This window comes from Anolis carolinensis, chromosome 2, assembly GCF_035594765.1.
Source record: "Anolis carolinensis isolate JA03-04 chromosome 2, rAnoCar3.1.pri, whole genome shotgun sequence".
Taxonomy (NCBI): domain Eukaryota; kingdom Metazoa; phylum Chordata; class Lepidosauria; order Squamata; family Dactyloidae; genus Anolis; species Anolis carolinensis.
The window spans coordinates 252,876,800-252,897,597 of NC_085842.1; the positions used below are offsets into that span (position 1 = coordinate 252,876,800).

General features: G+C 39.0%; 1 protein-coding gene and 3 non-coding genes across 15 annotated transcripts in view; all 4 read left to right on the top strand.

Moving 5' to 3' along the window:
* Positions 1–20,798, top strand: part of aopep (aminopeptidase O (putative)) — a 275,804-nt gene that overhangs the window by 248,301 nt on the left and 6,705 nt on the right. For 10 of the 12 annotated variants that reach the window (XM_062972067.1, XM_062972071.1, XM_062972073.1 and 7 more), the window contains 2 exons: positions 6,367–6,453; positions 9,457–14,324. In XM_062972067.1, the coding sequence (XP_062828137.1) occupies positions 6,367–6,453; positions 9,457–9,597 (228 nt within the window). In that variant the 3' untranslated portion in view covers positions 9,598–14,324. Of the gene's footprint in view, positions 1–6,366; positions 6,454–9,456; positions 14,325–20,798 lie in introns of those variants that run through there. The other 2 variants (XM_062972068.1, XM_062972069.1) reach the window with 2 other exon arrangements.
* mir23b (microRNA mir-23b) lies at positions 12,270–12,355 on the top strand. Its single transcript, NR_129936.1, has one exon. It is a non-coding gene; the product is annotated as a microRNA mir-23b (primary transcript).
* On the top strand, positions 12,498–12,573 carry mir27b (microRNA mir-27b). Its single transcript, NR_129942.1, has one exon. It is a non-coding gene; the product is annotated as a microRNA mir-27b (primary transcript).
* Positions 12,945–13,037, top strand: mir24-2 (microRNA mir-24-2). Its single transcript, NR_129938.1, has one exon. It is a non-coding gene; the product is annotated as a microRNA mir-24-2 (primary transcript).

Below are 20,798 nucleotides of genomic sequence, written 5' to 3' on the forward strand. Positions count from 1 at the left end.
TGTGGCAATGTAGAAGAGGCATTTGATTTTGGAGACCAAGAATACCAACTGGGTGACTTTTGGCAAATCACATGCTCTCAGTCCCGGAGTGAGACAAAGGCAAAAGTCTCTGAATAAGTATTGCCACAAAAACCTCATGATAGATTTGTATTAATTTCATCATAGTTGGAAATAACAACAGCATTAAACATATTTCTTGATATGCCCATTAGGTGTATTTGGAAGTAAATGTGCATAGGATTGATTTTCAAGTTCCTAGTTGATCGATGGTGAATATCACTTCTCTTATTATGTTCAATAATATATTTTGTGATTTGTGTTGAAATATTTTAATCTAAATGATTATCTGCTTGTGCAGCAATAGTAATTTTATCTATTGCTATTGTATTGTTGGTCATTTTCTACATAAAAGCCAGAATCTTCTGTTCTTATTGTTGTTGCTGCTGCTGCTGTTACCACCATTGTTTTCTATTTGTTGTAGACCTTACCATTCAGGCCCCCATCTATACTGCCATATAATGCAGTTTCCGAATGTAGTTTAACTTCATTGGATTATGTGGCAGTGTATACTCATATAATTCACTTCAGTGCAGTTAAATTGCATTATATGGCAATGTAGATCCAGCGTCAATCTAGCCAAATCTGTAGAGCTACTCTTCCTTTAAAAAGATACAGTTCCTATTAGTAACTCACATTCTGGAGCTGTGGTGGCACAATGTGTTAAATCTTTGGGCCAGCTGGACTGCTGACCTGAAGGTTGGGTTGCTGACTTGAAGGTTGCTAGTTTGAATCCGTGAGATGGGTGAGCTCCCGTCTGTCATCTCTAGCTTGCGGGAATGGGCGTCCCCTGGGCAACATCTCTGTAGACAACCAATTCTCTCACACCAGAAGCGACTTGCAGTATGTTCTCAAGTCGCTTCTGACACTATTTTAAAAAAGTAACTCACAATGATCAACTATACTTATGTAGCTCCTTTGAAAATATATTATATTGATCTAACGTGATCAAGCAGCAACAGCTCTTACCTGTTAAAAGAAAAAAAAATGTCTGCCTGTCAGCACATTTCTGCTATTACCTATAATGAAGCTTCCTAATATTTTTCCTTCATATTCTAGTGATAGACACCATTTTCTTACCAAATTCAGTTTGTGTTTAAAGGAGTGCTATTAAGAAGTCTCAAAAGGATAAGTGTTTTCAAGATCAATATTGATCGATCTGAAGACTCTCATCTTGTCAAACATACACACACGGACACATTCCTCTTAATATCCGTAATGCTTCTCTAGACAGAAAAATGCTCAACAGTAAGCCATTCTTGAGATTTTTCAAAAATTATACCTATTTTGACTGATAGATCTCTGCAGCAACCAAATTGAAACATGTGATTGCAAGTTGTTAACTTAGAACTGGAAGATGTACAAGATGTACAAGAGCTGTGGCCTACTTCAATGTTGCTGGAAGTCAAGCTTGGAATAGATAGTGGCCAGGATCTTGTTAGTAGACTAGAGAAGACTCTCTGAATCAATGGGATTTATGAAAGTGTTGATTCATTTTTCAACAGTTGAGTTAATGGGACTGTTGTATTTGTGACTACTAATGGGACTGACCTAAGCCAGTGAATATTTTGGTGGGGGATTCTGGGAAGTACCATTCTGAAAGTAGTTTTTCTAAGCTCTATCTTTAAGCAACAATAAGCTTTGTTATAGATGGTTTGGGTGGATTTGTTTTTTTTAGAACTGTGGCAATGACTCGGCCCTCCCAATTTTGGAAAACAAAAGCATACACGTTTCCTCCAAGCTTTTGTACATTTTGCTTATGCCTATGAAAGAGCAGGAAAGGACAATATGATACAAATTGGCCAGTCCATTTCCTTCAAGGATATCAATTTTTAGAATTTTCCCTTTTATAGTTACATATTAAAGTGATCTTAATGGATGACAGATTAATGACTTCTTTCTCTTTGTATCAGTTGAGGGGAAATTTGTGGTTTTTTTCCTCCGTTAAGTGGATCTGGTTTGTTGTAGCTAAGCAGATGGAAATGGCAGTAAAACTTTGACTTATCTTTCCAAAAAAACATGTTGTAACTGTTCTCAGTGTTTTCTGAGAGTTCATCAAGGCTTTGAACTGTTCTACACATGGGATTTCCCTCTACAAGCTGTTCTAGACTTCTGACAGGACCAAGCAAGGCTCTTTCTTCTTCTTAGCAAAAGTTTCTTCACTCAGCATTTGGATTTTAGAGACTGATACCAGTTAGCACTTTTCTGACTTCTTTGCTTTGAACCGGCATGGCCTGAGACAATACTAGCCCAAGGGATATTGCTGCCTGGAGTCCAAGAGGTAACCTGCCCCTGCTAGGATTTCACAAAGTCTTCCTGCCCTGTTCAGACACTAAGGCCTCTTCTACACTGCCATATATAATCCATATGATCAAAGTAGATAATCCACATTATCTGCTTTTGAACTGAATTATGAGTCTGCACTGCCATATAATTAACTCCAAAGCAGATAATCTGGATTGGATATGGTAGTGTAGAAGGGCCCTTAGGCTCCTTCAGCACTGTCCTTATATCCCGGGATCTGATCCCAGATTATCTGTTTATCCCAGATTATCCAGCAAGGAGTTAAATGGGTTAAACACTTGTGCCACCTGAACTGCTAACCTGAACATTAGATTGCTGATCTGAAGGTTGCTGGTTTGAATACGCGAGATGGGTAAGCGCCCGTCTGTCAGCTCTAGCTTGCAGAAACATGAGAGAAGCCTCCCAGCAGGATGGTAACACATCTGGGTGTCCCCTGGGCAATGTCTCTGTAGACGGCCAATTCTCTCACACCAGAAGCGACTTGCAGTATGCTCTCAAGTCATTTCTGACACAATAAAAAAGGTTGTCTGGCAGTGGGGACTCATAATCCAGTTTAAAGCAGATCATTTGTGATCAGATCCTGGGATATAGGGCGGTGTAGAAGGGGCCTAAGTCTAGCCTTCATCAGTCTCCCAGCACAGTGCCATCTGACATACTATCCATGACAGGTGGGCAGCCTTGGTATCAGGGTCTGTAACACGTTTTTGCAGGAATGCCTTCCTTGATATGAGCCTGCCTGGGCTCTGGGGTTCTTTCTTGGGATCCTGCTGCATTGTGAGGCATGCCTAGTACAGAGATGAGCGACCAGGCCCCTCTATCTTGGGCATCTAGGCTGACCCCTCTCTGTTGTCTTTCTTAGAACTAGAGTTGGAAGGGACCCAAAGGACCTTCCAATCCAACCTCATTATGTTGTGCAAGGAATACACAACCAAAGCACCTGTGACAGACAGCCATCCATCCAACCTGTTTCAAAATCTCCAAAGAAGGAGACTCGATCACACTCTGAGACAGTGTATTGCACTGCCTTACTTACTGTCAGGAAGTGCTTCCTAATGTTTGGGTGGAATCTCCTTTCCAATAGTTTGAAGCCATTGCTCTGTGTCCTAGTCACTAGAGACTCCTCCTCAATGTGGCAAGCCAGTAGACATGACAAGCCTTTCAGGCAGGTTTTTATCTGAAGGAAGGTTGTATTTTCCTTCTATTGGTGTATTTTAACTTGTGTAACACATTGTAATGGTTCTATTTTTTATTTATTTGTACTATTTTCCCCAATCCCTTTCATTATTCAATGAACAAGCTTTTTCCTTTATTTTGTTTCTGTGTGTATGTATGCTGCTTTTTAAATAGTAGGTCTACTATTCAAGCTCATTGAAAGCAACATTATTTATATGAAAAGAGCTTTGAAGGCCATAGAATCACTCGGGAAGACTTAGGAAATGCCTAGAGAAGTGTTCTCTGTGGACCTCCAATGCAGTTTTATGGCCAACGTCCACTGGAAGTTTTGAAAGAAACCTAAACCTTATACCTCTCTTGGCATTTTCTAGATCTGCCAGAGCAATTTTATGGTATGCTTTGGCCAGATGTCCCAAATATCGTTCATGTCAAGAGTCAGACGCCAATTAGCGAACAAAAATAGAGTTTATTCAGCAGATAAGCCAAAAAGTAATGTTAACACAGAAAAAACCTTGAAACACTTCACTATCAGTGCTTCAAGAGCAGTTCAAACAAAAATATAATTCAGCAACACAAGCAGGTAAAAACAAAGCTAAACAAACTTAGTGCAAACTGCACTTTCTAAGTCCAAGCCCTGCCAGCCGGCTCTGTAGTTTTCAAAGGAACAGTTCCCAAAAGAAAACACCAAATTGGTCAGGAAACAAACTAAGAATGCAGTAGACTGCTTCCACAATGTGGATAAAGCCGAAGGCTCCAAAAGGATGGTGAAAAGACGTCGTCCGGGATTCCAAGGTCAGGTCAGGAGATAACAGCGGTGTCCAAAGAGCAAGCCAGGAGTCAAAAGCCGATAGTAGTCATCAATCACAGGGCGAAGGCAGTAGCAAGGTCAAATTCCGATCCAAGGTCTGAAGAGGGTGCAGTCATCCAAAACAGGTCCACAATAAGACACAGCGAGAGCCAAGCTAGGTGATAACAGCAGATTCAAATCATAGTCCAAGTCCAGTCTTCATGGAAACACAGAGATCCCAATGGCGCCTCAGCAACACCTTGCCACACGCAAAGTGCAGTGGCCAAACATTCCCATTTTGTTCCCCTTCCTCCTGGGTGACCAAACACTCACACCCAAACACCAGGTGTCCCAAATCTACTCAGAGTCTGAGCTCCACACAGCTAGAGCTCGTGGATCTGGAGTACCTAGCAATTCGTCGGAGTCCCAATCATCCTGCCCACACTTAGTCCCATGAACACTTAAAGAACCATCCTCCCTTCTCCAAGCATCCCAATTGGGATCAGCTCCTGCAGAAACCCCAGGTTCAGAAGTATCCATAGACCCCAAATCCCCAGACATCTCCGGTGGCTGTGCCCATTCAGTGCCCGCTTCCCCAGCCACCACCTGTTCCTCAGCATCCATCTCCCCATCTGAATCTTCCTCAGAAGATCCCCCATATAGCTCTCTAAGTCGCTTCCTGCGCAACTCCTCCAGTGAACCCTCATCACGAGGGTTTTTTCTTCCTCTTCGAATTCCATCCCCATCAACCATAATCCCCGAAGGCGCAGTCACAACAGTTCATTTCAGGTAAAAATAGGTTTCCATACGATGGTATTACATGAAGAGTTCCAGAATAAATCCCTTGTGTAATATGTGGGCCTATTGTATTTTTATAAGAAAGAATATATGTACTATTTTGTATAAACATTTTTCAAAGCAGCTTACCAATACTGTCATCAAGTACCTTCATATCACCCATGGCTGCTGGCCAAAAGGCAATTCCTATTCTATTAATCATATTCTATAAGCTTGTGGGATGCCACTCATACGAAGGCCAGCCTTCCAGATCTTCTGAGTATAAGCTGTCACTTGAGTTTCAGTCTCTGTGAATATGTGAAAACAATTGGCATAATGTTCCCTGTAATCTGCTGGGCACAGAAAATTCTTTATCACAGTATGATATATTTAGCAACATTTCCTTAATTTTATTTTAAAACTTGGTAAATTGTGTAGGCCAGGATTCAATAAGGTGTGTCTATTGCAGTTTCCCTAAGCCAACTGGAAAACAGCTTCAGAATAGCATGGAGGTTGGTGGAGAAGAATGTTCTGTTAGACTAGCAGATGCCCTCTAGTAAAACACAGGATATTGACTATACCATTGGATGAAATACAGCACTCTAAGTTGTATTATTAAACAGTAAACCTTAATTTAATTGATAATGTTGATATTGGCTGGAATCCTATTGGACACTTACAAATGTGTAACTACCTTAGTTTTTCAGCTACAGTCACTGCCAGCCAAAGCTCACCAGTCCCCACTTACTGGGAAGCAACCATTGTGATTGTTAGTGTCCATTCCTGTATTGCTCAATAAACAACTGATTGATGCAAGTTGAAATGGGGGGATTTTTATGAACCTATGTGCCCCCTAAACTAAGGGCTACATAGGGGTTATAAACACCACAGGCTTACAAATCCTTAATTTCAGGTAATGTATTCATAACTCCCCTACAGGATTTCAAGCATGATGTCTTTAGATATTCATTATTCCAAGAATATTGGTGAAGAGTTATTTAGACTTCCATTGTTTTTAGATATGGTATAACCACGTTTTATTTTTTGAGAATGTTCAATTCGTATCCAGTGGTGGGACATAATGCACAGCCATGTACAAGAAATATTTAAGCATAATGATAGACTGGTGTTTTATTGAGAATTGAAAGAAGGGGAATAGGTTGAAATATGTGAAGGTGCAATGGAGAACACTTTCATCAAAAGGATTTGATGTCCTTTGCCAATATTTTAATGTGTTTATTTCTTTTTCTTTCTCTCTCTTGCTCCAGGTTCGGCATCGATGGTGTGAGCTTGTGATTAAGCATAAATATGTGGCAGGGTATGTTGATGTTGAGAAATTCCTCAAGGAAGACCAGGTCAGCATTTATTTACTAAAGTTTTCCACATACCCACAGCACTGTAGGTATCTGTGGTGTCAGATACCTACAGTTCCACTAACATAAACCCTGTTCTATTTATTATAGCTTGTGATGTGAAAGTTATTTCAACGCTTTAAAATTACAAACTGGGTCTGAAGTTCTGTCCAATTAGTCAGAATGAGATTCCTTCATCTCTTTCACTACTACATTCCAGAACCTCGCGCCTTTCTATCACTTTCCAGATTTTTCTCTTCTCTGAAACAATTCCTCCAATTTGTCTTGTCTTCAAATTATTGTCATGGTATTTTGACCAGTCTTCATTGACTTTTCTTTTAGACTTGCAAGTGTTACCACCATAAAGAGGGAAAGTGCTTTCACGTGTTCCTTCTTTGGGATTTAGAACAGGTTTAGAACTATTCGGCCAGTCACATCAGAATGGTTGAACGCTTGGGTCAATGATGATCAGTGGGTTTTTTTTTAAACTGCCCCACCTTTCAGCCAGACTGTTGGAGCAAGCACATCATTTAGCATATTACAATATAAGTAATCTTGTCTTAACTCCGTAGCATAAATTGGCATATATTATCTAAGGTCTTTTGTGGTTAAAACATGTTGTTTTAAAAGTGGTTCCCATACTTTTTGTCCTCTAGATGTTACCAGAATTCTTGATATTGGCTAAATTGGCTGGACCATCTTGGAATTGAAATCCCAAATCTCTGGCAAACCAGTGGTTGGGATCCACGATTGTCAGATGTCTGGATGTGATTTTGAGTTCAAAAAGCACAGCATTGCCCATCTGTCCACTTCATTTGTGAACAGGCTCATACTTCCAACCTTGTATGAAAGAAAGGAGAAAAGTAGATTGATGCCATATTATTTTTGACACATTTCCATGTTTTCCCCCATGTGTAAATTACCATCTGAAATAAGAACACTTAGGAGGCCGCAACAATTACTTCCATGAAGAGGGAAATACATTTTCATAGAATGAAGCTCTGAACAACTTTGTGTGTCCCTTTTCCTGATACCACTTTACCCACAGAAAAACACACAAAAATGTTTCCATTGAGGTCCTCAGCATTCCTAGGTTTATAGTTCACTCAAGTAGACTTCTTGCATGATGGTCATAGAAAGTAGTTTGCTGCAAATATGTTTATACCAACGGAAATTTGATGCCGCATATTAAAAATCAAGTTGAACACCAGTCTATTTTGAATAGGAACTAGAACAACCACAGATTTATATTTTGATGCCCCTTTGAAAAGAATTCCTGTAACAAAATGTCATATAATACATGAAGTCAAAGTAACTCATTGTATTTTTCCTGTTTTGAAAGACCACTTGGTTGTTCAGGAGTCTGTAGAATATGCAAATGTGACCATTTACCATTCAGGATAACAGAACTAACAGTGTTTTCTAAATCTGGATGTTTGAGTTATGGAGAAATGATTACGAAATAGTCAAATCAGAGCGAGGATCAATGGTGACTTTATTTTCCATTTTGGCAAGAGATGGTAGATTTTCGGAAACTTATCATAGAAGTTACTAACCAATACTTTGGTTACGGGATTTGCGCCCTACTTGCTAGAGTCATAGTATTTTGAAGAGACCTTCTCCCCCTCCCCCCATCTCATAAATATGGGGCCCAGTTTTCACAAACCGTGATTTTGCACAATACGTTCCAACAAGAAGTGTGTCAACAAAATATTACATTCATGTAATCCTCCTTCCTTACTTTTCCTTTCATTGAAAGAAAAAAATTATTGTTTCTGCTAAGTTTCATAGAATCCCAATTTTACAAGCTGAGTTTATTTGCAGCAGATTAAATCCAATGGTTTGTAAACCGGCAGCTCTAACGTATACATATTCATTTGGAAATTTTATTAAACTAAAAGTAAGAAAGGATATTTTAATTTTTGCTCGAGCTCTTTCCTGTTTGTGAACAATAAGTTAGAATATGATTTAGCCGTGAACAGTACCCAGGGGAAAGTCTCATTTTATTCATTTTTTAGTTATTTTTAAGCCACCTCCTTGGGTCAAGCACCCACAAGCAGCCTTACATCATATAAAGATAAAATACAAAAAGGTAGCTTGCCAATTTGCCAGGAATCAACATAAAAGATAGTGTTAGAGTCATCAACGAAGAACATAACAATTAAAAATGTCCCCAAATCTCCTAGTTTTACTAGTTCTATTCGAAGAGTAGGAACATCAGTTCAGCCGTATGGATCAGTGGATAGTTAGGTCCCTCCCTCCCTATGGAACAAGTCAAACGAGAATCCTGAGGCTAACAGCCTCTCCTCTTGTTTGACCCCTGTATGCTATATTTGAACATGGAAGATGACTTATTCTATTACATATAGTCTGTCAACTGTATTGTTTTCTGGAGAGTTGTACCTAAATAAAATAAAATTTAAAAATACAGTCTCATAAAAATACAATTTAAAATACAGTGAGTCATTTTTAGCCTTTCACTAGCAGGTAAGCTTCACAATTTATCTCCTCATAAACAGTGGCTAAATAAACTAAATTCATGAACATCACTGATTTTTAAAATATTTGTACTAATAACTCTGTAAGGAAGGTAATACGTGAGTTGTGGGAATGTCAAAACTCAAATAATTCACACCACTCTGTGAAGATGCCTGGGTTCAAACAGAAAAAAACTAATGGTGGTGTCTAATAACAATTATGAATAGTTGCCTGTATTTTTCTTCATATAAGTAATGGATACTATAGTCTCTGTCTTTGTCACAGGTTGTGGCAATTAATTCCTTTAAGATAATTGACTAGAACTCCATAGATTCTAAATGGCCACAAGATTAACTTCATACTTTCTATCGTGTTATACTTAGCTGTGACTTGGTTGTGCATTTCTGGCAGAAAATGTGCACTTTATGTGACTGAATAACAAAATCACATGCAGTCATTAGTATCTTGAAAACATTCATATTGAAACTGATTATGTTATAGGATTTCTTCTTTTCCCCCTCTTTGCAGGCAATGGGTGTCTACCTATATGGAGAATTAATGTTGAATGAGGATGCGAAACAACAAGAAATTGCACATAAAATTTTTGCTACAACCCGTGACCAAATGGATGTGTCCTCCGCTAAAGTAGTTGCAGAGATGTTATTTTGATGAGGTGATTTCTATTTTCAAATAGTTACATTTTCAAAACACAATTTCAGAGAAAAATGGTTTATAAATCATTTTTAAAAACACCATAAGTAAACAACACCAAAGCCTTGTAATCCTGAAAGATAAGTAGAACCAAGCTTGATTACTACTTGGAAGGGAGATCAGCAGGGAATACTAAATTCTGCAGACTATATGCCTTTGTAGAGAGAAAGGTGAAGATGACAATGTGGAACTTGTATGTTGACCATATATTTTTATGGTGTCATGCAGTACCCTCAGTTGGGTCTCCTCAGTGTAGTATAAATACCAGCAAAAGATCTATGTTACGCTAAACCATATACCTCTTGACTTATTATAAAGCTCTTCGAGCCACTACTCCATGGCCATACCATGTTTCATGGAAAGCAGGTAAGATCAGGGAAGCTAGTTCCACTGGCAAATCTCAGTGCTCATGTGATCTTTTTGTGTCTAGCTATGAGGATATAGTTGGATGCAGTTCCGAGGGAGGAAGAGAGTACCAATCCCCACAGCATCCGAAAAAGGTCACCCACACATATAAAGGCCACTTACATGGGCATGTCCCTAACAGAATGCCACCATTATATGTCTAAACCGTGGCATCTGAGTATTCAATTTAGGTCAGTATTTTGTCAGACTGCTATGGACTGGAGTCAAAACAAAAAAACCCATAGAGAAGTTAGACTCATAAAAAATAGGCAGCCAGCCTGGTGTACCAGTGTAGTCTTGGCCTATGACCAAGACTTGAATCTCAGTACAACCATGGGAATCCAGTGGGTGATCTTGGACAAGCTGCACTCACTCAGCCTAAGGGGAAAGCAGTGGCAAACCTCTTTGGAAGAAATCTCTCCAAGAAACCCTATGACAGAGTTGAAGTTGACTTGAAGGCACAATAACAAAACTTAGGATACTGTCCAAAGTATAGGTTGTATTATATAACCCACAATTCACAACATTTTTGATGGGGAAGATGGGGAAGTTATCCTGTTTTTTGAAATGTATGTTTTGCATATATATGTTATAAACAGAATCTGTACATTTTTGATTATGTGTTTTGATTAAATGGTTAAACGTGAACTGTACCAATTGGGGAACAATATAAGAAAGGAATTATTTGAACATGACATTGTCTATAATGCCAATTATTTGTCGTTCCCTTGAAATATATACAGTCAGAAACAATTAGTTCTCTCAGTTTTCAGCTTGCTATCTAGAATTAGCAGGGACTGCTCAAAAGATTAGATGTCAGCAATCTGTGTAGAAACATACATGTCTAAATACCAATAACAATTTTAACTCCACTATAAGCAGTATATTTAACTGTTATATGTGTCCCATTTCAGATATCAGTTTGTGATACTTGTCCAGAGTCATTAAATATTAGTACAGTAGAGTATCATTTATCCAACATAAACTAGCTGGCAGAATGTTGGATAAGTGAATATGTTGGATAATAAGGAGGGATTAAGGAAAAGCTTATTAAACATCAAATTAGGTTATGATTTTCCAAATTAAGCACAAAAACATCATGTTATACAACAAATTTGACAGAAAAAGTAGTTCAATACGCAGTAATTCTATGTAGTAATTACTGTCTTTACGAATTTAGCACCAAAATATCATGATGTTTTGAAAACACTGACTACAAAAATGCGTTGGATAATCCAGAAGGTTGGATAAGCGAGTGTTGGATAAGTGAGACTCTACTGTATTAAGATCCTTCCAAGGGCAGGATATCTTAACTTTTTGTTGTCTGCTGGCAGCACTCATGAAACTTGGCTCTTTGGGATTTTTCATCTAACCTTGTAATTGAAGTATTATACAAAGTTTCAGCAGAAATTATATTTAGAAAGGGATGCACATAAAATATTTCATGGTACGATTACAGACAGATCAGCCACATATGTGCAAAATTCAGTTTGCACTGTTGCTACAAAAATCATGTTCATTTCATTTCCACTTGCGTTGATAGTGGTGAAATGTGCAGAACATTGGGCTTCTCTCCCAAACAGCTGTCATCATGACCTTATAATTCAATCCAGAGGGTTTTCCATCCCTTTAGAGCTGGTTTAGTGGGTGGCATAGGGCTGGAGTAGGCAGGATTTTCTCCCCCAATTTGTATAATCCACTGTTCTGCCAGAGGTCTTCTGTTGCTGCCAACCCAATCGCCCCACAAATTCTCAATTCTATTCACATAATGTTAATTCATGTGGAATGGTTATGAAGTTGTCTGTGCAGAATTCTTTCTTTCAGAGGGCAAGGGCGCATTAGATAAATATTGCAAAGCTTAGTTTGTAAATACGCCATTTAGGTGGCAGCATAATCAGTGCCAAATCTACACTGTAGAAGAAAAGGGGCCATTCTGCTGCTGTATAAGTGCATCCCTCAAGCATCTCCCCACTTTTGCCCCAATAATTTGGCAGTCTTCATCAACTTAAAATGGTAAAGTTACTGATTCCGTTAGTAAAATGTAACTTTTCCACGTACTCATTTTTGCTGTTTTCTAGAATTGTAACTTATAACTCATTTTGAGTTGTCAAAATGGCAGTTCAAATAACATTGTAGTATTTTAGTTAAATGTATGGAATGGTTGGTTTATTCATATTTATATTATCTGGATGGACTTGAGAGAATAGCCAACACGTGTCCTTCTGGTTTTGGTTGTTTGGGTTCCTGGCATGCTGATTTGTGACTTAAGATGAAAATCACATTGCCAGGGATTACCACATAACCATGACACTGGCCTCTGTAACAGCCTCTATAATCTCAATTTCGCATTTATTGCTGGAACTTCATGGATCTGCTACCCTTACATTGTCCAAACAAGTCACTGAAGGACTTCAGCTGCTATTTAAACTATGTTCGGAGGAAGACCTCTCTGGTGAGGTGCAGAGCTTAGCTGATTGGTGAACAGTGATTGATTTCCTCTTTGTTCACAGTGGCTAAGTTCTGCACCTAAAGAGAAGTTGAGATGGAAACTTGATTAAATTTTCGGTTTGATTGCTGCTGCTGAGGTAGTTCCATAATGTCGAATTTGCAGATGAAGAATTTATGCAATGTGTACTTCCTCCTCCTGTCAAGAAGGAAACTGATCTACATGGGAAAGCATTCTCCTTTTACTACAGTATAGAAATAATCCATATTTGTCTAAAGGTTTGTGTTAGTTTTTCTAGCCACTTTGAGGCTACTGTGAAGTTAACTGTATTTTATATAAGACTTCTCACTATTCTGTGTCCTGAGGTGCAGCTTAGCAGTGCATGTTACTCATGATTGCTGATATTTCTTCCTTGCTGGAGCTGCCCCTTGCAGCTGCTGCTGTTCCAGGCTGTGGATGGACCCGTCCTCCGGTGCCTACTGAGCTGATATCAGTTCTGATTTTACACACTGGCTCAGTTCAGCAGGAACAGGAGTCGAGCCCTAAAGCTTATAAAAAAAATAAAGCTACCTTCCTAAGTACAGAGACATCTGTGAAAGCTTAACTCTTACTTCATGCCTGAAACCACAGATAGAACAAACTGATATTTGGATGTGGACAAAGTTTTACACGGACTACATGCCAGTCTTGCAGAAGAAGACAATAGCTTTGTCAGTGGGTGGGTGAGATGAAGAGGGATATTCTGATTGTGTTAAAAAAGATAATGCAGATGTATCCTGAGTGCTTGGTTCTGCTTTTCAACTATCTAATCAGTTTTCAGAAATCGACACCACTGTGATATTTCCCCCCCCCCCTTTCCCGAGTTATTGCTCTTTCCAATTAAGTATATTTTAAAGGCCCTTGTTCTGGTGGCCACAAAACTATTATATCTCTTCATGCTAGTCTGATGTGGCTTTTCTTTTATATCTTGGAATGTTCTTGCCTCCTGTCTTCTCAAATCACATTCAGCCTCATAATGGAGCATGTGATATTCACATGGATGTCAGTTCGGTTGTTGTGATTCTCTCACACTGCGTGCATTTAAGGAAAATTAGATTCATGGATATACCCTTTCATGTGGACAGTAAAAAACAGTCAACTCCTTCCTTACTAAGCATTTTTTAAATGTAAAGATTCTTTCATTGTAACCAAGTAATACATTCTCGGACTGTTTCCCTTGCAGGAAAGATCAGAGCCTTTTAATATGTCTACTACAAAATACTGGTTGTATTAGGATTTCCTTGAACCTGGACATCAAAGGAAGGATTATGTGACTGCTAAAACAATCAGCTGACAATTTTACCCTAGTTAATTGATTGAGAATTAAGACAGTTCTGGATTACAGGTGCCCAATCCGGGCTCAAAAGAGCCATCAGGAAAAGTTAAAATATTCATTTAAGTAGGCATTTTATATCTTTTTTTAGTATAAGCAACCAATGATGATTTTGTTTTAAAATTAATTTAAGCCACTTTGGAGAATACTTCTTTATTAATCTAATTCCTGAACATTTGAAGCACATTTGTTGTTTAACATAATAGGCAAAAAAGGAGATCTTGTCTTGAACCTGTGAGAGTATTTTTTCCCACAGAAGAAAAGTGCGCAGATATCCATCTTTCCCAGGGATGTTTCATAGGTAACTCACAATTTAATATAAGCACATTAGATGTAGATAATTCTGGTGTAATATATTGCAGAAGTGACATATGTCTAAATGAAATGAATTCCGTTATTGATCCATTTATAGAAGGCATTACTTTGTAATTATTTGCAATAAATTTTATAGACACTTTTAAACGTTGGTTTTTTTATTATATATTAGAGATTTAGGATTATTTCATTGCTGTTTCTTGAGCTACCATTGCATTTACTAATGAGCAGAAAAAGAAAAGAAGAATATCCAGAACTCTTCTGGCAGTATGAAGCCTAGTGCCCTGAGTCAAGGGGCACCCCCCACCCATTGCGCATGTATGTCCAGGCAGGCATTTCCTCTCCCTTTGTGCCTCCCACGTCTCTAATTAGCAGAATTATGCTCAGTTAGTGGTCCTGGATTCAGCCTTCCAACTTTGAGGTAAAATCTGCCGCCTGTATAGCACCATACTGAGCTACTGCAGTAGTTGTTAATGTAGACCTTTTGATGTATTCAAGAAAGTATCCAAGCTTTTCATGAAGAAAGTTATGCTCCATTTCACATGTTTTTGCAGAGAATAACGGGTAAAAAGCAAGTTAGTCTTTTACTCTTCCTTTCTCACCCAACTGAGTAAAGAGCTTCTGAAAGTTTAATTGCTAATTGCTGTTGGGTACATGAAAGAGGTGTGTTTCCATGTCAATTTCCTTGAGACATATAGCTGTTTTTATTTTGTTTTGTTAAATTACAAAGTTAAGTATTCAAGTACCTCTTTGTGTATTCAACTTACCTCGGTGGACACACACTTTACTAGAATACAGGCAGGCCCAGACTTAACACCTGACTTATGAACAACTCAGAGTTAAGAACGGGGGTGAGACAACAGAAAGTGAGAGAAATCTATGCCTAGGAAGGGAAATTCACTCCTGGAAGAGTTATCATGGGAAAAAGGTGTCTCCACTGAAGCTTTATAACCAATCTTTGTTTTGTCAACAAGGGACAGAAAGTAAGGTGAAATCTTCTAAAAGACAGCAAGACAAATACCACAGGGGTGTTAACCCTTCCCTTTGCTATCCAAAGCTAAAAGATATATTTTTGTCTGGTTTTTTACTGTTAAAAATGTACCTGTTCCAACTTTCAAACAAATTCAACTTAAAAACAAACCTACAGAACTCATCTTATTTGTAACTGCCTGTAGTAGAAGGGGCAGTAGACATAAGATTCATACTGCTGTTTCATCATCTCTTTGGATGCTCCCATTTGAAAGAATTCTAACCAAGAAGCTGTTTGGTAAGGCTGCGAATGTCTCTCAAAACAACAATTAAATCTTATTTTGGAAAATATGCCAGATTTCTGTTGAGGACGTATCTTCATAAGTGGATTTAACGTCTATAGGCATAAGAAGTGGGCGGTTCTGTAATGTCTGTATCCTGTACGGGGCTGCTGTTATGTTACTACATAGGGCCACCAGCAAGGTGACCAGTGTGGGCATTTATTGCAAAACTCCAGCATCATGATGCATACTTACAACTCATTAACATTGCCAAGCTTATGTAAAATTGCTTAAAATAGGCCATGGTAGAGGATCTTGAAACCAATTCTAAATATTCCATGTTCCTTTCAATGAGGATTATAATGTTGCTTCGCAAATACCACATTCTCTCTTCATAAAGCAAGCATACATTGGATGGGATCCAGATTTAAGTGCAAACCACTAGGTCAGCAGAAGTGGACTTCACTGTCCTTCCCCTCAAAAAAGTGCTAGACAAGAGACACTTCCCCAAATATTATGAGCTGTGGGGGAAAGAAAGCGGCCCCCAAAAATGAAGCACAATTGCCTTCCAGAGATGGATCCTTTTGTTAGCAGAATGACTCCAGTAGATTGAGCTATATTTTTCTTTGAGTCTATGAATATCAGTCTACAAAAGCTTCTACAAGATACTTATTAGTCTTTAAAGTATTTCATAAGCACCTCTAGAAGAGGAAGGACAAGTGTGGTTCTACAACTATTTCAGGAGATTCATGCTCATTAGGCAGTTAAGTGGTTTTAGTGTTGCACTAGGATACATCTATACTGTAGAATTAATGCAGTTTCACACTACTTTAACTGACATGGTTCACTGCTATTGAATCCTGGGGTTTGTAGTTCAGAAAGGCACCAGCATCCTTTGGTAGCGAAGGTTAAAAAACTTGTAAAACAAACTCCCATTAATCTATAGCATTAAGCCATGGCAGTTACAGTGGTGTAAAATTGAATTAATTCTGCAGCACAGATCAAGCCTGCACAACATACAGCCCAAGATTTGTGCATGCAGCCTGCACAAGTCCTTGGTGCAGCCCTCTGAGAGTCACTCATCCCCACCTTCACTGGAAGCTTTCTCCTGCGAAAAGGAGGGGGAAAGGGGAAAGAGGGAGAAAAGGGAGAAATGAAAAACAGGGAGAGGAAGGGGGAAATTAAAAAGGGCAGGAAGGAGGGGAGAAAGAAAGAAGTAGGAAAAGGGAGGGAAGGAAGGAGGAAGGGAGAAAAGCAAGAAAGATAGATAGGTAGGAAACAGGGAAGGAAGAAAAGTAAGAAAAAAAGAAAAGTGAGTAGGAGAAAGAGGGAAGGAATTCAGAAAGTGTGATGTAGTGGCAGGTCTGTAGCCAAGTGGGGCTTTAGGGGTTCAACCCCCACCCCTAAATTTTTCAGGTTTAAAAAAAATCTGGTTTATTCATGAATTGTTACTGATTAACAAAATCCCCATGAGTGTCCCCTGAAGTTTATCTGTCTTGAGTGTACACTGAAGTTTATCGATGGATCCTGATTTCTCAATGATTTTGCGTTAAGGAACTACTCTTCATGATTCACTAAAAAAAAGTTTTGACCCCCCCCCCCCCCACACACACACACACACACAGGTTTTTTTTTCTGGCTATGGCCCAGTGTAATGGGTGAAACCTCAGACTATAGCTCTAAACCCCAATGAATGACTTTAGGCAAGTCACACTCTCTCTGTTTCAGAGGAAGACAAAGGTCAATCCCCTCTGAATAAATATTGAGAAGAAAACTCTGTGATAGGGTCTTCCTACATCTGAAACGATGTGGAGGCACATAACAAAAACAATAATCCTAATTAGTCACTAATAATATCTCACTTGGGAAGTGAGGTGCTAAAAACCTATGTGTGGTCTTAAGGGACTTAGTCTGCCTAATTTTAGCCTCTTCCAAGTTGTGCAGGCCTGGTATAGATGCACCCCAGGGCTCTAAAAGCAGGTTTGAATCCTCTCAGCTATGGACATAAAATGGGTGACTTGAGTAACTCATAATTTCTTGGGGTAATGACAATATCAAACAATAAATCTTGCCAGAAAAACCCAGGATGACAAAATCACCATGTATCAGAGTCCACTCAAAGTCACATAGCAGCCATGGTTCCTTCTTCCCCAGGAGTACAAGTGCAACTGAAGAGTTCTTACACAACACCCAATATACCAAAGGTATCAAACAGGAAATTCTTTAAAAAAGCATTTGATTGGTGGACCTATTTTTCTAGTGACTTAAATGTCTAGGGGACAAAAAATCATTTGCACTGAACTGGCTTATACTAAAAAGTTGAACTAGGACAGTATAGAAGACATTAAATGAACAGAACCAAATGGAAGCTCCATAAAACCATTCACTTTGGGGAAAAATGTTCCAGATTTCAAAAGAGACAACTTTGGGATTGTAACCTGATTCAGTGCAAGGAGTTGTGTAAGAAACCCAGAAAATGAAACAGAACCAAAATACTTGGGAACGGTTTAGGAATGCACAACAATATTTGAAGAAATACAGCTTTCCCCTCCTTTTCACTATTCAGATTAACTGGCTAATAAAGCCTAAACAGAATTGCTGTGATTAAAATAAGCAAAAAGAAAAGAAAATTGAACAAGCTAAAATCCCAAATCCTTAGCAGTAATGAAGTTGCCAAATTGTTTTCTTCTGCCTCTCAATATTTAAATTATTCCTTAAAGAGATACGAATATCTGGTAGGGGCTCTACTTCTGAAGCTTTGATGGTGCCAGCTGACAGTAGTCCAGGGCATTTTGGGATTGCTCTTGGGGCTGGGGAATTGTGAGTGAGACTCAATGGCCGCCTAAGCTGGCTCTTCAGAGTTGGTCCTTAAAAGAAGCCAGTCAGTTGGAGTACACTTAAGCCCTTCAGAACGCGGCTGCAGCGGCTTTAACGTCTTTTATACAGTCAGACAGATGGTTGAAGGCGGACAGCCAGAATAAGCAAGGGAAACTCCATCTTGGCATTGGTTCTCAAATGGACCACCCCAATGCAAATTCCCAGAAACAGAGTGAAGGTGGCGTTGAAATTACAACCAAGAAGATGTCTTTTGAAACGCCCAAGCAGGGGAGGAATAAACACATCAGTTTTCAGGCCTTAGCCAGCTTGGTAGGTGGACTTCAGAAGCCCCACAGGCTGATGTTACTGTGAATTATATCCAGTCGAAAAACATGCCAATGTGCTGTTTTTCTAACCTGGCTGAAGACTGTAATGCAAAGAAAGTATCTAAAAACCATTACCTGCACTAAGGTTTTGCAGCAATACCATATTAGTAATTTTACCATAAGTGTGGTGAAGCCTCCTTAATAATGTTCAGATATGAAGTTTGGCATGAGATCATATTGGAATATTAAAAATACTAAGTAAATACATTTGCAAAAGAGGCTCAGAATGTGCATGCCTAAGTGGAAGAAGCAGTTGTGAATTTGGCTGCACAAAATTACATAGCACGGTGGGGGAGTGAAAAGGCCTTCTGGAAAGCTGCGTGCATCTATGCCTCTAAGGGCTCATTGCCAGAAGGGGAAAACAACCTCAAAACTGTTTCATAGATTTGAGATCAGAAAGTATCATCTATCTTTTTGAGAAGGATATGCGTGTTCCAGACAAATTACTGTAAAATCCCCATATCTACAGGGCACACAATCCTAGACCTCACATGGATACATTAAACTAGATGTTAATGTACCTGATTATTTTCAGTGAGATCAATGATGGTGTTATCAAGAAGAGATTGTAGCTTGTACAGGAGCTGTAAGTGAATACATGAAACAGCATATATTGGTTCTGTGGCTATGGGAGTCACATTGCAGTTGTATAATGCACATTAACAGCCAGTTTGCATACGAGATTTTACTTCGTCCACGACTTCCATTTCCCCATCTCACCACAGCAGTGATAAAACCTTGTGGGAAGACCTGCTCTTGCTTATAGGGCAGAGGCAATTCAAAGAATAAAAAAAATTGCTGGGATGGGTGTGTGAGAGAGAGGGAGGGAGAGAAAGGTGCACTTGCAGAAGGAATGCATCTTTGTTAATACCTTATACTGATGCATAAGTCTAAAATTTTAGTCAAAAAACTCAACCCAAAATATTCAGCTTATCCATTGGTCAATGTGAATATAGTGTCTTAAGTCTTATAAAAAGGAACCATCTCTTTCTCTCAGTAGAGTGACAAAAAAAGAGCTTACTCTGTCCCGGGAGAATCTAAAAGAAGATTTTGCTTCTATTTTTGCTACTGATGTGCCGCATCGGGCCTTTCTGAATGTCTGGGCAGGAAAATGGCAGCAGCAGCAGATGGGGAGCATTAGTGCTTTCTCCTTTCCACAAAATGACCCATGACTTATCCATGGGGCATATCAAAATCCACTAATTTGTTCCCCAAATCTGCCCCTGACTTGTACATGAGGTCGACTTGTACATGAATATGTATATAAATATTCTGCATTATCATCTTCCTCCCTCTCTCTTCACTGATAAGAAGCAGTGGCCTCAACCAATGTTTGACAGATCTCAAAGAGGGATAGTGAGCAGAGAACTAAGGGCTGAGGAAATCGCTCCCTGCACCCCATCATAAAATAAATGTATGCTTGTGTAAGTTTACATGCATAGATGTCAGTAACAAGGTGCCTCCCACTGTTAGGATAGCATCCAAAAGAATACAAAAGTATTTTGTCATTCATACAATTTCCTTTTTCTCCTAGGTATCTTTTGCAACTTATTCCATCCTTTAAGGTGCATGTGGGTGTAAGTGTTCATTATCCACATGCTAGGGCAGGTCTTCAATGAAAAAGCCTATAAAGTAGTAAACCCAGGAATGAATAAACAGCTATGTACATACTTTCCAGGAAGTATGTCCTTTCAGTAAATAAAAAAGTGATGGGTTTTCATGGGATCTATTTCTCCCTCCTGAGATTCTTTAGCTGCAAAGTTGGAAACATTATGACTTCATGCACATAACTATGCAAATGGAAACTGGGAAGTGTATAAAGTGGTTTGCTCTGAAGGAGAAATCAAACAAAATTCATTTCTAAAATGCAAAAGCCTTTCCTTGGCATTGCTGAAAGGAGGTCTGTGGTTCAGGAAAGGTCTCTGGCCCACGCTGCCCCAGGGTAGCACATTTGCTGACTAATGCCACTTTAGCAAAATATAAGATCAGCTTCCTTTTGAAAAAGGGGGGAAATCTGAAGAAATACAAAGAGGTGGTTGATCCCTGATCGTGTTGGCATTTACTTCAAAAAGAATTGAAAACAATCACTTGGTTGTGATGGGGCTTAGAATATCCAAAATGCCTTGCCAGAAGCAAGCGGTTCTACTAGACTGGAAAGAATTCACCAA